The sequence below is a fragment of the Octopus sinensis genome, linkage group LG4 (genome assembly GCF_006345805.1).
Source record: "Octopus sinensis linkage group LG4, ASM634580v1, whole genome shotgun sequence".
NCBI lineage: Eukaryota > Metazoa > Mollusca > Cephalopoda > Octopoda > Octopodidae > Octopus > Octopus sinensis.
Window position 1 is genome coordinate 64,439,746 of NC_043000.1, and position 17,500 is coordinate 64,457,245.

Sequence of the window (17,500 nt, forward strand, 5' to 3'; positions counted from 1 at the left end):
TCCACTGATAACCACTCGACATGGAACTATAATATATAAATTTTTCAATCAAATAATTTTGGCGAGTTTTTGATAAAGAATTTGTTAATTTCAGTTGAATTTATTATTTTTTTTATTGTCCATTGAAAACTTCAATTTTTCTGATTTTTATGAAAAATATCAAAAAGAAATATTTCTCAGCCAAAATAATACTTTAAGTAACTTATAAAAATTCATCAATAAGATGGAAAATAGTTGTGTCAGTCAGCAGAATTAATCCATGTGTGTCACCTAATCAAAGCCAATTTCAGTGAACTCTGTTGAACAGAGATAAGCTATCATTTATGGGGTGTAGGAGATTTGGAGACTTTAAAACTTTGAGAGTTTTAAAGAAATGGGTAAAAATATTAGAATTATGAAAAGTTGGGTGAAAATTTTAAGAGGAAAAGCAGGAAGTGGGTGGATGGGTGGGTGGGTTGTTTAAAAGCTGCCGAAATAGTCCTATAGAGATAAGCATGAAAAAGGTGGGACAACATGGTTTGTGAAGTTGTTAGTAAAAGGAATCGAGTTTTAAAATAAGATGGATGATAAACAATATAACTTCTTTCATTTGAATAAGAAATTATGTCTTGTCTTCAATGACTTCAATAAATTCGGTCAATGATTTCCAGCTGGTATTTATTTTATCAATGTCAGGAAGATGAAAGGGTATGAGCACAGGTATACATTCTTCTATTCTGCAGCTATCTGCGTCATTGAACCACTAAGTGAAATTAATTCACTGGCATTCTGTAGAAAATGTGGTCAGCATTGGAAAATTTTCGAAGTTGTATTGAGAAATGTAAAAAGATTGTTTGAAACTGAAGACAATTACTAAATTGAAAGTTATCATCCAGCTTTAATTAGTAGAATTAGTATAATCAAGGAGTTAATATAATAACAGTTATTGCTATTAAAAGAAGCGAAGCACTATGATGATAATAAGTAGCAGAATGAGTAAAAATGCAAAACTAAAAAGAAAATAACTTAATCTTATTCAACCCTTTTAATATTTCAGACCCTGCAATAGACAAATTTCTTGAATGGTGTTGCAAAAGGCAGTGAATGCTATTTTAATTGCAACAAATATAGGCGAGGGCACATTATACTTCAAAAGGGTTCAAATTTGCAAATGTAATTTTATAATATAGAATTTTTATTCGATCACCTTATGGAGAGATTAGTTTTCCTAAAAAATCTTAGGGCACATTAAAAAAAAAGTATTTTTTATGGAAAGCCCAAATTTATGTACCTTAGTATCACGAATGTTTGGGGAAAAAATTATAAAGATTCTCTTTACTGAGACATTTAGTTGATCATGGTTGAGATTTATTTCAGATTTTAAGCAAGTTATTGAAAAAAAAAAAAAAATCACAGAATGAGTATTGAGCAATATTAAATAATTTATTAAAAATATAATTTCTTAAATTTGTATCATTTCATTTAAGCCTTTTGATAGAAAAATACTCATTCTAAGATTTTACAAATGGAAATATTAAAAGGAAATATTTCCATAAAAAGGAAAGAAGCAATAATGACTGAAGTTAGATAAAGTTCTATCAAACACTATTGCCATCAAATAAATCTGCCAATAACTATCTTTTCAATTTGAGATTGGCAACATTATAAGCAGAAATAGTAATTGAAATACTTATACAAAGTAGACAATAATGAATTTGATGTGGTTTGAAGTCAATATATTATAGCATCTATTACATTGTTAGAAATAACATTTAAATTACCTGTTAGAATTTAAAAAAAATTATTGCTTCTTTCTTTCATGTCAATTTAAAGGAAAAAGGCAGGGAAGAGAAAATGTTATGCAAATGGAACATGCTATCAGACAACACCATGATCCATTAGTAAATTCTAATTTTTCTATGATGGGGTTTAATTTCCAGCATTAATTCTTACCACAAATGGTAGCAAATCCAAGCACATTTAACTAGTCTCTACATTGAACTCAGAAAAAGTGTAAGGAATGGAGTTAGTGACTAGAATAGTGGTTAGCATAAATTGAGAAAGAACAAGATGCAGAAACAATCCGAAAGGTTTCCATAGCAAATAAATAAAACAGGATATGATTGCTTAAAAAATAAAATATGCAGACATAATGAATTTTGTTATAATAAATAATGAAAAAAAGAATGTAACTTTTAAATTAAATCTTGCTACACTATAAACAAAAAACAAAACAAAAAATATAACAAAACTAATTAACTAAAGCTCAACAAAAAACTTTCTTTTTTTCAAATTTGCATATGTGTCATAAATTTTAAGAGAACTAAACAAACTAAATGACTAATCAATAACTAAACATCTCTTAGGATGTATATCACATTTGTACAGCTTTGCCAGTCTTTCACAGACCAAAAGTTTCAAAGCTCATAAATAATCAACTTGGAAAGCTACTCAAGGTTGGTTTTGTGGAAAATTAACGTTGGTATGATTGAAGTTGTCTCTGGCCTAACAAGCCAAGAGATCAGTATTCAGCGGGTCTGATAGCATATCATTTTCCTTTCTCTGAAAGACTGATACCAAATAACCAACCTTTTATTATGTAAGCTGGTTTCTTCAGCAATTCCTAATTCATGTTCAACAACTTTAAGTCTGCGTACTGTCTAGTGAAAAAGATAAAAGTAAAAAAAAAAAGAAAGGGAGGCAAGTCAGCTGTGGACTGCGTGAAAGGAAAAGAATAAAAAAAAAAAAATACTCACGCTTCTGCAGCCTCTAAACGGGCTTCAGCACGCTCAAGGTCTACTTCTGTTATTGCCAGTTTACGGGCAGCCTGCGTAAGAAAGATGTGTTACCACTATGCTCTTTAAAGAGTTCGTGTTAGTAGCTGAACATTAGTGGCACACAACTTGCACGCATTCCCATTAAACATGCAAGTTTCTTTATGATCTATGTACAGAATTATCATGCGAAAATTGTTTTCCTTATAATTTTGCAAAATCCTAACAACCTTAACATCAAAAATATTTACTGTAAAATGATATGTATATATAGACAGAAGAATAGTATTTTTCTCTCAATGTATAGAAATATGTTTTTAAAATAATACCATTTCATTATTAACAACAAAGTAAATTTAAATTTAGAAATATTTTAAGAAATAAATACACACTTCAGTTACATATAATAAATAATTCAGTTTATAGAATGAAAAAAAGCATAAATTAAAATATTGTTGTTTCTTTCAAATTTATGTCCTTTTAAGTCTCCAAAAAATAGCTTTAAATTTCAATAATTCTGATCAAGTCCAAAAAACAAACAAACAAACCAAACCAAACAAAACAAAAACTATAAAACCAAAAAAAAAAAAAAAAAAAAAAAAAAAGAAAACTGACAAAATATAAGAAACTAGATATTAATATAGTTTTGCTTTCAATTTTTAAGTTGGAACACTGTTGCATGAAGGGAACTCATAAGATTTAAGTTGAGCTTTAAGGTGCCTCAAAATAAAATGAAAATTATAGACAAATATATATATACAAAACTATATCAATATCTAATCTGAAAAATGTCAAGTTTAAGATTCCTCCAAATTTTAATAAGAAACAGATTATATTGTCAAGTATATTATTATTATTATAGTGCCTTTATAGGATTAAACTAAATGAAAATGTGATCATTAATTATAAAATATGATGAATTTTAATCAGTAAGTTATTGAAGTAAATCATGAAAAGATTCAAAAAGTAAAATGTAAATATCTAAATTAGTAGATATCCAAAAGGTTATAATTAAAATAGATAATTAATTTGTATTAAAAAAAATGTAAAATAATGTTATGAGATTCAAGTTGAAGGAATCTTTAAAATATACAAATAAAAATATAAACAAAATGTATTTCAATTATCAAAAATCATACACACAAAAAGAAAACATCAAGTTGTAAGAAAACTGGGTTTAGTACTAAAAATCTTAACCAACTAATCTTAAGAATTAGTATTGAAGTTACGCTATGTTAGATAACTTTGTACTAAGTTGTATATCTACCTACATTTTACACATTATCCTGAATTATATACCAATGAACAGGTAATTTAACATGCCTTTGAAACATCTGTAATTCATGCATTAACATCTACAACTAATGCTAATCACAATCTTTTCTTCTATTGTCTCTCTTCTAATTTTTTTTCTTTTCTATTTTTTTTTTTTTTGAGGAAATTGGAACTGTAAACATATTTCATCTGAGTTCTAAAAGTGCCAAGCAAACTTTTTGGCTTCAAAAACAATGCAATCCCAAATTTGGGTCAAAAATTTCATTTTTTTTTCCGAAAGCATCATAACACTTTGCCAAATTCATCAGACTGGCACAGCAAACGCCAAGCTGTCACCTCATCAAATTTCCGATCAGCATCTTCAGCAATCCATTTGGCTTCCTCTAATTGCTTCTCCAGTAAGTCGATACGTTCTTCATCTCCCTGGCTCCTGTTTTCCAACACTTTGCGCCCTCTAGTGGTGCAGAACAGATATTGCTCATAAGTTAAGAAATTGGTACAATTAAAGCGCAGGCGATAGTATTAGTTGGGTTAACTATGTTACAAACGGATGTGGCTTCATTATTTATATTATGTTGATGATATGAAGTTCAACTGCAGTGAATAGACCTTTAGTGAATAAAGCATGCATACAGTTGGTGCATAAAATCACCTCATCATATTTGCGATCACCTTCTTCAGCTATGTACTTAGCTTCTTTGAGATTAGCTTCAAGTTGATCTATCCTTTCATCATCAACTTGATTCCTGCTTTCAAGTACTTTGAGCGCTCTGCCAGCGGACAGTGGAAGAACAAAAGGTTAAATCTAAATAATGTACTAGGCCAAATTTCAGCACATGAACTTCATGGACATTTAAAAAATATACACTGAAAGAAATATGTCAATTAATAATAGAAAAAAAAAAAAAAACCATCAAGTGACCCCCATCTCACAATCAACAAGACTTTGACACTGAAATAAAAACAAATAAAAATATTAATAAAAAAAATAGATATTTATACACAAAACAGCCGGCCGCTTCTTCATCCGAATCTTTAAATCATTTTCGTACTGTTTAAATTAACCGTGCTTAATACGTCTCACGTTAACATACCTCCGCGTATTTCTGTTCTGCATCATTAACTGTTTGTGTGTATTCTCTTGCCATATCTTCTAGACAGCAGATTCTGTCATAATCATGTGCACCTCTGTTTTCAAGTGCTTTCTTGGCTCTGTATGGGGAAAAAATGGTGTCAACAGGTGCATGCAAACTAAGTGGCCAGTACAACATACCTCATCATATTTTTTCTGGCTTTCAGAAGCAAACAGCTCTGCATCTTTGCATTTCTGCTCCAAATCACAAATGCGGTCATCGTCCATGGAGCTGCGATTTCTCAACACTTGGACAGCTCTAGTCACCACCACAGCAAAAGCAGAACATACAATCACATGCACAAGACTTAGAATAATATTAAGTGAACACAGTAATAATTAGTTGTTGCTTTTTTAAACTATGCCAGTAGTGTAAATGTTAAAAATATAATGATGGATAATAATGTTATCAAAATCCTTTATCAGTTTAGTGGTGACAAAACAATTATACTTTTATGTAACATACTTTCTCCAAGTTATTATATAAAAATTGCAACATTTGTGTATAAGGTTCAATCTTTGGAAAATGTTTCTTGAAATAAAAAGATTTCAGAAACATTGATATTAAAATTATCCAGATACATATTGCAATATAAGCTTTCAGCATTGTGTTGCATGCATGCAAAAAAGCATTCTCATGGCAAGAAAAAATTCTTATGTTGGTCATTTGAAAATAAACCGCTGGCAATATTTTAGTTGTTAATCTAACTACAAAATTTCTAAAGATAACTTAACCAAAAGTACAAGTGTATAGTTTCATGTTGAAAATGCTACTCCTTTTCATTCAAGGTTACTAATCTCAAGTACTAATAAACAGATTATTCACCACCAGACCAGGTCATGTTCAATAAAGAATGCCAAACATACAAAACAAGGAGTACACTGGCACAATTGCATTCTTGAATTTTGTTCCATGCTAAATATCACAATTAACTAGATCTAGAGATTGCCAACATACATCCACACTACAATAGCACTCCATTATGATGTTTGATTTTTCATCCACTGCATAGGTTAATCTAAATAATCTAATCATACTGGATCTATGGAACAATGTCAGGAAAGTGGCAAATTGCAACGCTGAACTTCTCAAACAATTGTAATTATAAACTAAATGAATTTACACACACACACAACTGAACGTATGTGCATGCATTTTAAATATAAAAATATGTGATTTTCCTGGTATTCAGACTCACTTCTGCAAAGTGCATACAAATCTACCAGTTCATGAGACTTATACACTGACATCCTAATAAGTAACATCCAACTTTCTTAAACTCTCTGCTATCAATAAAATGTTTTTGAGCCTGACATTAGGACAACATATCTACAAAAATCATGAGACTGAATGATTCCGTCAATTACTCAACTTAGTATTTTATTATTAATCAACCAAGCAATATGAACACACATACGTATATAGAGAATTTTATACCTATCTCATTAATAAAATAATAGCCATCATTTTGCATTTATCAAGCAACTACTTCTACACATGCAAATATGTCTAACTATAGATGCTTATCAACATCTGGATGGAGATAAGTTTATATTTTTTCTTAAAGAAAGTATGATACATGAAATCTAAAGTTTAAGTTTGAAAATAATTGTTAAAAGCTAAGAAATTTAAATATTTGAAAGTTGTTACAAATGACTGGTTTATGTTCCAATAAAAGTTCAAAGTATATCAAAACTTTGGAAAAATGAGTAGGCATACAAAACCTCTCTGTTCATGATTACTATTGATGCAACAAAACTAAAATTATACATGCAAAAACTAAACTAAAATAAATAAATTAAAATAATAATAAAAGAAATAAGACAAAAAATTCTTGCTTGGTAAACAAAACAAAAATTTTAAGAATCTATATAATAAAAAATTATCCAGAACTTATGTCTACAAGTTACAGGAAGTGGTAAGTTCAGTGCTTAACTCTAAATCAAGTAGTAGTTAAACAAAGACATGAATTTCTTCCTTTATTCAATGTTATTCACTATATTGCAGATAGTGTGGCTAAGTGTTCAGTGTTTGATATCAGGCGACATGCAGCTGGTAAAAATGATATCTTAAGAGGCACAGAATAACACCTGCAGAGAATATTAACTCACGACAAGGTTAATGCAATAAACTACACAACAGATAACTTTAAAAAAGGGCATAGTCAATCACCTATACCCCAGTTATTTGGCTCACAATAGCAATGTTGTGAGGGCAATTCCTGGTGGCACATTGTGTCTTTGAGCAAGACATTTTATTTCACATTGCTCCAGTCCATTCAGCTGGCAAAAATGAGTAGTACCTATATTTCAAAGGGCCAGCCTTGTGATACTTTGTGGCATGTAATTTCACAAGCAGGCTGTTCTATTGATCAGATCAACTGTAGCTCTCGTCATCATAATCAATGGAGTGGCAGTCACACACTAGTGGTTGACTGGTTCTCTATTTCATTGGCTCAGGTGGGATTAAAGATTCAGAAATGTAAAAGAGATAACTAAATATAGCAAAGCATTTTGTTTGTTGAAGTCAATCCACTGACTGAATAATGAAAGCATTTAGCTTTTGGTTTATGGGAGAACCATTACATCAACAAACTGAAAGAAAATGTTGGTGCAAATATTGAAGGTTCCTGAACTAAAAGCTACAACTCAAAATGAGTGCTAACAGTTACAGATCAGCCAGCTTTCTTAAAGCTAATTTTGAATTGTTAAAAAATTAAAGCAGGTGCATGGCACTGAATCTTAAATGTCTTAATTTCTAAAAAAAAGTAACAAAATCAATATCTAATAAATAAATAGAATAGGTAAAATAAAATCTTGTCACCACTCAACCAAAGAATTAAAAAGTAACAAAATTGTTTTAAACAATCCTATTACATGCACTATTCTAAAAAAATAATAAATAAAAAATGAAAATAAAAACACATATATATACACATACAGACATACACACACATAGATTATACATATATATATATATAAAATATGTGTATGTATAAATGTATTTATAGCTAAAATGAAGTTATGTAGCCAATCCGTCAGAAATAAGATGCATCATGAAATCGCAGAAAATATTTTTAAGTACTCAATGAAGATTAGAAAATATTGTCATAAAAATTTTAGTCATCTTTTAAACTTATTAAAAACGAATTACATTTGAGAATGTATGAAATGAATTAAAAAGATTTAATAAATTAAACTATAGAATTTGGTGCAAAAGCATTCATGATGCATATTATGGTTAATTTATTTCAAATGGTTTGCAAATGGAAACATTTTTACGAAATGTACTTAATAAGTAGCCTTCATGATCAATTGTAAATTGATCAAGCAGATATGGTATACTTTAATGTTTATAAATATAAAATTATTTTGGTTTATTACCTAAAATGCTTGATATTGGTTATCATGATAATGAAAGTTCTGTACTATTAACTTCATTCTTTGTTTCCATTTACATAATGTTTTAATTAGGTCAATTTCTGATCATTGAAAGATATAACAATTCAAAATGAAGTAAACACCCCAGAAAACTTTAATTATTTTGGCCTACTTCTATAAACTCAGAATATTTAAGTAGATTTTTTTGTATCTACTTGAGAGTAGACAAGATTTTTCTCTTTAGAACAATATCTGACAAAACTAAAAGCAATCTTTGAGGTAGTTGGGTTTAACTTTATTTAAACATGCCACTAAATCAAAGCAGAGTTTATTACACGTATTTTAAGACTTTATTACTAAATCTTGATATACCAATTTTAATTTTCACTGTCTGAGACTACAAATCTCAACAAAACTGTGCAAAAGATGTAAACCACCCTGGTATAGCAGTTTCATCGCACACTTTAGCTTTTGTACACAAAGCAAGCTCTCAAAATTTACAGCGGTAATACCTCTGATGACCACTTTATTATTTTATTATTGAACATAACTGCTTAATTCAAGTTACAAAACACTCATCATAACCTAGACAAGAGTTTGTAAATAAATAAATCTTCATTTAAATTAAAGTAAATGTTAATAATTATAAGGCTCCATAGAATACCACCTACAAGCAATACTGAATTAACTTCTTTCCTGCAGGATGGAAAGCCAGTGGTTATGGTAGAACCCCTCCCCCTTATTTCAACACCTATATTCATTAAGTAGAATAGGTTTAATTAAATTAGAGTTATATATATATATGGGCAGAATGAAACTTCAAAAACTAGTCTTTTTTTCAAAATTACCCAATGTTTACATTTTTAACGAAGTAGATTTGTCTTAATTCGAGTAGTAAGTTTTTAGATAATCTATTACTTCAACGAGATAAAACTAAGATACTAAACCACTTTTTAGTATACAGGATCCCATTGTAAGTTAATTAGTTACTGAAAAAAAAAAAAAAATTAAAATTAAATTTTCACTTGTCTGTTATATCTATTCTAGACCCTTTTAATAAAATCTAAGAAACGATACTTTAAGAATACACTACCTCTCGCTTTCATCTGCAGCCTTTGATGCCTCGTCTAATTTAGTCTGGGCAGTTGACAATCTCTCTTCTGAGCGTTCAAGATCTTCCTCCAAAAGCTGAATTCGTCGGTTGAGACCAGCAATTTCGGATTCACACTGAATAAATAAAAATAAGCAAAAAGAAATGGTAGAGTTTAATGAAGCTGTCGATTAGCAGAAAACAAACAAAATACTTAAAAATGGATTATCTAAGCATAAAAGATTTATGGCTCACAATGACAGTTACTGTCTGTTCAGTATTCAGATATTGTTAAGTTATTCCAATATAATTATATTACATAGAAATAAAAGCATGCAATATCTATAATCTGATAGATAAATAGTCAATACAATAAATACTTCAAATATGAAACTGCTAGAGTTGACAAATAGATCTGTTAAATGGGGTAGTATTTAAAATTCTTTCATCAAACACAAACCTTTTTTTTTTTTACAAATACTTTCAGTAATATTTAGTATGCCAATTAAAAGTCAAAAATATTTTGAATTATTTCATAACTTATAAAAATCAACAAAATAAATAAGTGTAACTACGGTTTTTCAGAGAATGCGAAGGAAAATAGAAAAGGACCATATATATATATAAATACACACATATACTCATTTGCAGACACATCACTGGCAGTATATGCATTAAGTCAACTCGTATGACTAGTGAATTTATTCACTAGCACACGAATAATAAGCAAACATTCAGCCTTGCTGTGTAAACAGACTTTGAAGTTAAGGCTCACTAAAAGATGCATTTAAAGGAGGAAAAGTAACCACTTTGAAAGTAGTTATTTCTGTATGCATGCGAATATAAACCCTATGGATTAAAAACGGTATTTTTAATTATGTTTTTTTATATTGGGACAATATTCAATGTCCGTTTAACAATTTCAGTACTTTAGTTTCTTTTTATACTCAGTGAATGTGAATACACACACGCATGCACATGTATTATTCACATTTTTGCCACTCCGGCTTTAGAATAGGTACGCTGCGTCCCATAATATAAAACAATCTCTGTCTGTCGCGTATATATATATATATATATATATATATGAGGGGAGAGTATTTATGCTTCGGGTATTATTTCGATATGCAAGGGCGTAAGCAACAACCCATACGAGTTGATACATTTATACTCATACTCTCATGTACACATTTTGTTTAAATTCTGAAGTATTCAAACATCAAGAGTGAGAGATGCCAACTATATATTACATTTTTTTTTGTTGAGCGTGCGCAAGCGAGGGGAATGGCGTTATGTGCTTTACTGCAGACCTATCTTTCTTAACAATGGCCGCAATGATAGAAAATTTTTAATTACATGCATACTATATATTAAACATATTTGACAAGCTCTAGCCATTTGTAGCAAGCATTACCTAATAAATTTGATGAGGCTTAACTTTTTGTAAGCAAGTACTGCCTGATATATTTGAAAAGTTTTAACCATTAGTAAGCAAGCACTACCTAATATACATAAGCTTCAGCTAATTATATAGTATACTTTGATGAGCTTTAGCCATTGTAGGAAGCGTGTAGATAAAAACATAAAAATTTCAAGTTTTAATAATTTTTTAATTATACATTAAAATTATAAATGCCTCTTCCGTCAAATAGTTACCTAGATTAAACAATGCTTTAAAATATTTTAAAAATTGAACCTTTCCAAACTGACGCAATCAATGCTATTAAATATGTAAAATGCAATAGATGATCAATTGGATGAAGTATTTGATTAATATTATGTAACCAATTCCGGAAAAATTCAATTAAACCTAGCATGATTTGAACAGTCAACGTTAAAAAACAAAAGACTATGTACTTCGCTCGACGTTTTACCGATTTTTGCTATTTACTGCACAAACCACTAACCATATAAACAAATTATTAATGTTGCTAACATAAATTATTTAATAGGTTTGACAACTAATGAAGAATGCTTAATTATTTTGTTTTCTAAATGAAGCAAATCATGAGCTTATAAAAATGAAATATGTACATCCTTTGTTCAAGCAAATGTCAGTTAAAAAATACTGTTACATTTTCAGACATCAAAAAAAAAAAAAGAAAATGAAATACCAAGACAATTTCTTTAGAAATATGTAATACAGATAAAATTAATTTGTGGCAAATTGTTCTCAATGAAGTGACAGTTAAACTCTGCACAAGATGTGTGCTATCATTCTAAGCCCGATGGCTAATATAATTATCTTGGGTGTGTGATGAGTTGTGCTATCTAATATGATGACACACTTTTACCAGACCTAGCATTGCATTCACTAAATTCGGAGTTAATAAACTGTAAAATTAGGTAACGGAACATTTCCTATTTATTAATGCCGAGAAAGAATTATCCTCATAAACTATACCAATGAAGGCATTCAAAGCATCATGCCATGTTAATTTTTTTATATTTTTTTCACATTTTCAACTGTCATTTCGAAAGTCTTATCACTTACATACTAACCACTCCCATACTTTCTACGCTGTCTAGCCTACAAAACCTTTTAACACAATTACTCTTCACAATAATTTATATTCAAGTCAAGGGCACCCATAAACTACATTGTCTTTCTTTCTTTCTTTTAAAACCTCATTAACAAAAAATAAATAAATACAACTGTATCTGAGAGCTATTTCGTATTTCTATCACTAGTATCTAACTTGTTTCAACATCGAATTTGTCCACCCATAAATTGTACACTAAACATAACAATTTCCAATGACCACCTCATTCTAATGCCACAAGAAAAAGCTATAATTCAGTCTCTTAAGTTAGTTAAAGTGTTTCTTTTCGTCACTCTACCCTCCAATTATTTTTCTGGCCTATGAATTCTTCATACCAAATAGCGAATAAAACAAATAATTTTATGTTCTCGACTTTGAATGAATAACCTAATCTGAAGCGTATGAGTCACCTCAGACCAGGGTTAACATTGAGTGGGTAACAGTGGTCCATAGATTCCATAAAGATGATAGTTACCGGGAGTGGGGGGAGGAGGAAGAAACCCTACATGGGTCGTTCCGTTGGGTATTTGAGTAAATAGAGGGTTGCACGGATGAAAGACTGATGCAGCAGGCTTGATTGGGGGGTGGGGGTGCAGAGAGTACAATCAACAAATTTCCGGTAGAAAATTCAAAGATACATCATTATAGATGGAAGAGCTGGCTATGTCCTCAAGGAATCTTATACCGACCATTACCGCACTACTTCAGACGACAGAAACATCCTCAACAGCTGAAGAAAATCAACAAGGACCTACAGATAAATATTTATTGCCTTTTTTATACAATCCTAACCTTCTAGAAAGATTGCCAAATGTGCTGACAATATCTTGAAAACGAGAAATCTAGTGTGATGTGATAGTTTTCTAGAAAGTTGCCAAATTGTCAAATTCTAACTGGAGAATTTTGAGTCAACAAGAAATTAGTGTACAGTTAGTTTAAAGAAAAAAAAAAGGCCGAATGGGAAGATTGTCATCTTGCACGAAGAGAAATGAGTTTAGGTCTGATGGATTCTTGGAGAGTAACGAAGTTATTACGTGATTGAAGGAAAGTAACCGATACAGCATGATAAAGATTCTAAAACGATTAATTTTGAGCGTTATTTATCGGAAACAAATTTGACGTAGAAGCATTTAAACATTCCAAAACCGGTGGCATTTTTTGTTAACCAAGTCAGACGAACAACTTCACAAAACCATTGTCAATATCCCCGATTTCATTTAGTATGACTCATTCAATTTTAGTAACCTCTGCAGAGATAGTGCTCGAAAGAGAGATAGTGCTTGGAAGACAGACACTACAAATCTCATAAATTAGTTGTCTTGGTACCAACGAAATACAGCTTCTTTCAACATTCACATGGAATTTTTACCATTTTCTCTGTGGTGTGTCGGCACTTATACACTCCCCTCTCAGTAAACGGGGAAAAACTTTGATGAACATTATCAATCATGTAGTTGGCTCTTAAAAAACGTTTTATAAAAGCTATTTCCCGAATTCGTGTTGTGATCAAAAATTCAAACGTTTTTTTCTTCTCTAAAGACACTAATTTTTTCGATGGGATTTTGGATGAGTAGATATGAGATCAAAGACATTTCAGCCGCGACAATTCTATCTTTACTTTTGGTAGTGTATCTAAGATTACTGTACAATATGTCCTTACCTATTTTTAAGACGGTAGGGTATGTAAAGAGATAGATTTAGCTGGTATTTCTAGTATATAGATGTTTACATTCTCGGATCGTCTTCCTATGTAGTAACTATTATGTAACGCATTTAAAAAAAAAAGATGAAATGCAATAGTGAGTGGACATCGTTTTTTTTCCTCTCACAAGAGAGTGATTCATCAATCCGTTTCACACTATGTTTAGGACAGATTATCCAGAGTTAGTGCTTCTTTTGGCGACGGTAAATAATACGGGTTAGGGTTTTGTTACGCTGAAAACCAGTGGTGTACGTATTCTTTACCTCCGCCCTTCTTTTGTGGTCAGAACAGGACTACTCTTTTCTGTGTTTCTAAAGAGAAGTTGTGTAATCAACATTATAACATAGTAGCAGCAGTCTATATTTGCTATATAGGAAATTTCTTTTTCTTATACTCAAAATCAACTAAAAAAAACTCCAATTAACAATTTTAATTAAATGGAATATTTAAATATGTTTAAAAAAATTACGAAAGACTGAAATCGAAGTTAAAATTAATTATAGGGATGTAATTCTTATGAAGAGGAAACTGGTGTATAAAAAATGTACGTAGAAATTCTACACAGTATATAATTGCAATGAAATATGAAAAAGACAAAGAACAAAATATATAAACGAATAATATAAATGTCAAGCAAGAAGAACCCAGACATACAGTGAAGTTTTGTTAGTTTGTGTCTAGCTGCGAAGGTTAGGGTTGTTTATCTTCCCTTGGATAAGGTGTCAAAAGTAACAAACAAATTACTTCCCTTGAAAGCTCTATCTACAATGATGACAGACTGCTAGGTAGGCTCAAACCAGTTTCACGCCGCAAGCTGTCATTTTATTTTCTAGGTTAACTTAACCAAATATCTATTATAATCAATTAAATACATATAACCCGGACACTAACAAATTTCTTACAGAAGCTAGTAAATGATTATGTTTTCTTTTTGAAGATTTGATCTGTATTACACTATTAGTTGTTCCAATAAGTACTCCTTTTGCACATATATATTCACAAACTGTCAAGGAATTTCTATTTCCAGACAAAAAAAAAATAATACATGCAACTGAATGACAAGAAGAATGCTAGCCATAAGGGCTAGTTATTAACACACGAACAATATTAATGATTCTCAGTTTGACATAACAAATGATCACGATATAAAATCTATCATACAATAGATTAAATTAGTCTTGTGTCAATTTGACCTCACGAAAACAAAAATTAAACTGATGTATTCAACGTTTGATGGGGAAAGATTTGTTATTTTTAAACCATCAGAAAGTCTCATAAAACCTGATTTAGAGTTTTACGAAAGTGATTTACACAAAATGAATATTTACATTATTATTTGTACGTACTACAAATGAAGATAGTTTTTTTTTTTATCAGCATGAGCGTAATGTGTCATTCAGGTGGTTTACCAGACAAATCACAATCGTTGTCTGAAGCAGTTTTAGTAATTGGGCGAGGTTTATGCAGTAGCGGTCAAGTTAGCTTGCCCATTCAATTAATAATCCTTTCTACTATAGGTACTTAATTTATCGACTTCGAAAGGATGAAAGGCAAAGTCGACCACGGCGGAATTTGAACTCAGAACGTAAAGACAGACGAAATACCGCTGAGCATTTCGTCCAGCGTGCTAACGATTCTGCCAGGTCACCGCCTTAATAATAATAATGAAAAGCGAAACTATATTACCTGTTATTTCGCTCGGATCATCGAAACAAAAGACAAATTAGATCTATATCATTAATAATTACAATAAAACTAACATTCACCAGGGTCAATGCACAAAAAACAATCGTCAATCTGTTTCAAAAGCTAGATAAAAATAAGGAAACGATCTAGATCGCGTAAGTGAAGATAATAAATATATGCAAGCGTGAGTGTAAGGATAGAAGATAGTCATGACAAAAACGAATGAAGAAAGATGTACATGCAACATTAGATCAAAAACAATTATAATGAAATTTATAATGAAGGGCGGGTGAATAGTCGCAAACAAGAGCCAGTTTAAATGCTTTATGATATGGAATACAGTGTAGGACCTAGAGGTTTCAGCGTTCAAATACTAATGGGGAGGTCTACACCCTAATACATGATAATTACAAATCAATTGATTTTATAGCATCTAATCAAGTTAGCTGGGGACCTGACAGTAAAATCATAATTAAGGTAACTATAAATAATGACTGTAACAAATGAAATAGAAGTGTCATTAAGGATAGACGAGAATCAAAAAGAGATATAGTTTCGAAATCGTGATTATATATCTACGTACTGTTTCTCTCGCATTTTTTTCAGCATCAAACTTTAATTTGAAGTCATCCCTTTCATCAGTAATTTTTGCTAGTTGGTCCGACAGTGTACGGAGTTTATTTTTAACCATATCCAAAGCAGCCATTTTGATGCCAAATTAGTGTTCGATTAAGAAAGTAGTAGTATTATAATCCCAGTTTTAAAACAGATATATGAGTATATGTATATAAAATGCCGAGAAATAAATCCTTGATGATAATGATCCGAAGCTTTAGGAAAGAAAGCTAAATGAATGTAGAGAGGAATAACTACTAAGAATACGGCAACACTAATGGCGGACAGTTGAGTTGTTACGTTGTGAAGCCGGTTGACTGTGCACCCTGTTGTGTTACTACACTGGACAAAACTTAGCACTCATGTAATTTGCGAAAATAACGCTCTATTTACACAATTACGACTACTTATAGTTAGCATATAAAAGGATAGGACCTGTCAAGAGGAAATAGTTTGCAAAATCTATCGATATAATTTTATTTTAGAAATAAATGTATGATTCATAAAAAATATCTATACGCGTCCTAATAAGGGATGGCCATTTTAATCATGTGATATGCAGTAGTACTGCTACACCTGGAATAGGCGCTTTTCTGCCTATTTATCACACCTCCCACTGCTAGAAGGACAGGAGACAGAAAGAAGGCGGAGGGACATATCGTCGCTGGTGACAAAAATGAATGACGGATGAGCAATTTATTCCTTATATGGGACCTAGAAAAGAGAAAGTGAATTTTCTTAATGATAGATTCATATAAGAACAAGTCAAGAAGGGAAATAGGAAGTTTAGAGCATAAGAGCGCATAACATAAATTTTGATTTTTATCTTTGCAAAAATTTATTTCCTCGTCTAACGGAAACGAACAACCATGAGAGGAAAAACAAACATTTATTCTCAAGTCGGAGCTTTCGCTAATCTTTTAAGTACATACCATGGATAAACTCGTTTATGGCAACTATTGTACAAGGAAACAACTGTGTGAGTAGAGTAACAACAACAAAGGAAAGGGCGATTAGGAAACTATTTGTAGAGAAACGGGGAGTAAGCGTTAAGGAATGTACGGAAAGAAAAGTGTGGGAGAAATGAAGGCTTGTCATATCCAGCATTTATTTAAACAGCGACAGTCAAGACAGTGCTCTGTTGTCGCTTCTTAGTTTTAAATTATTTCAAAGCACATAGCCGCCAACCACCTGTAGTCGACTTGGGTTTTTATATCTGCTACGAGGGCCATGGCAAGCCCTAAATCAACACCTCCAGTTAGGTTTTCTTTTTTTGTAGCGCAAACATGAACATGCATACATTTTCTTTTCACATTATTTTGT

The 17,500-nt window shown here is 31.0% G+C and overlaps 1 protein-coding gene across 38 annotated transcripts in view; it reads right to left on the reverse strand.

The window, feature by feature from the left end:
• The window catches only part of LOC115210626 (tropomyosin Tod p 1.0102), a 56,448-nt gene that overhangs the window by 17,406 nt on the left and 21,542 nt on the right, over window positions 1-17,500 (reverse strand). For 18 of the 38 annotated variants that reach the window (XM_036502078.1, XM_036502079.1, XM_036502077.1 and 15 more), the window contains 3 exons: window positions 9,635-9,768; window positions 4,365-4,482; window positions 2,736-2,806 (listed from right to left, as the gene is read on the reverse strand). In XM_036502078.1, coding sequence (XP_036357971.1) covers window positions 2,736-2,806; window positions 4,365-4,482; window positions 9,635-9,768 — 323 coding nt within the window. Of the gene's footprint in view, window positions 1-2,568; window positions 2,640-2,735; window positions 2,807-4,364; window positions 4,483-4,680; window positions 4,799-5,122; window positions 5,241-5,301; window positions 5,420-9,634; window positions 9,769-16,145; window positions 16,517-17,500 lie in introns of those variants that run through there. The other 20 variants (XM_036502068.1, XM_036502066.1, XM_029779262.2 and 17 more) reach the window with 8 other exon arrangements.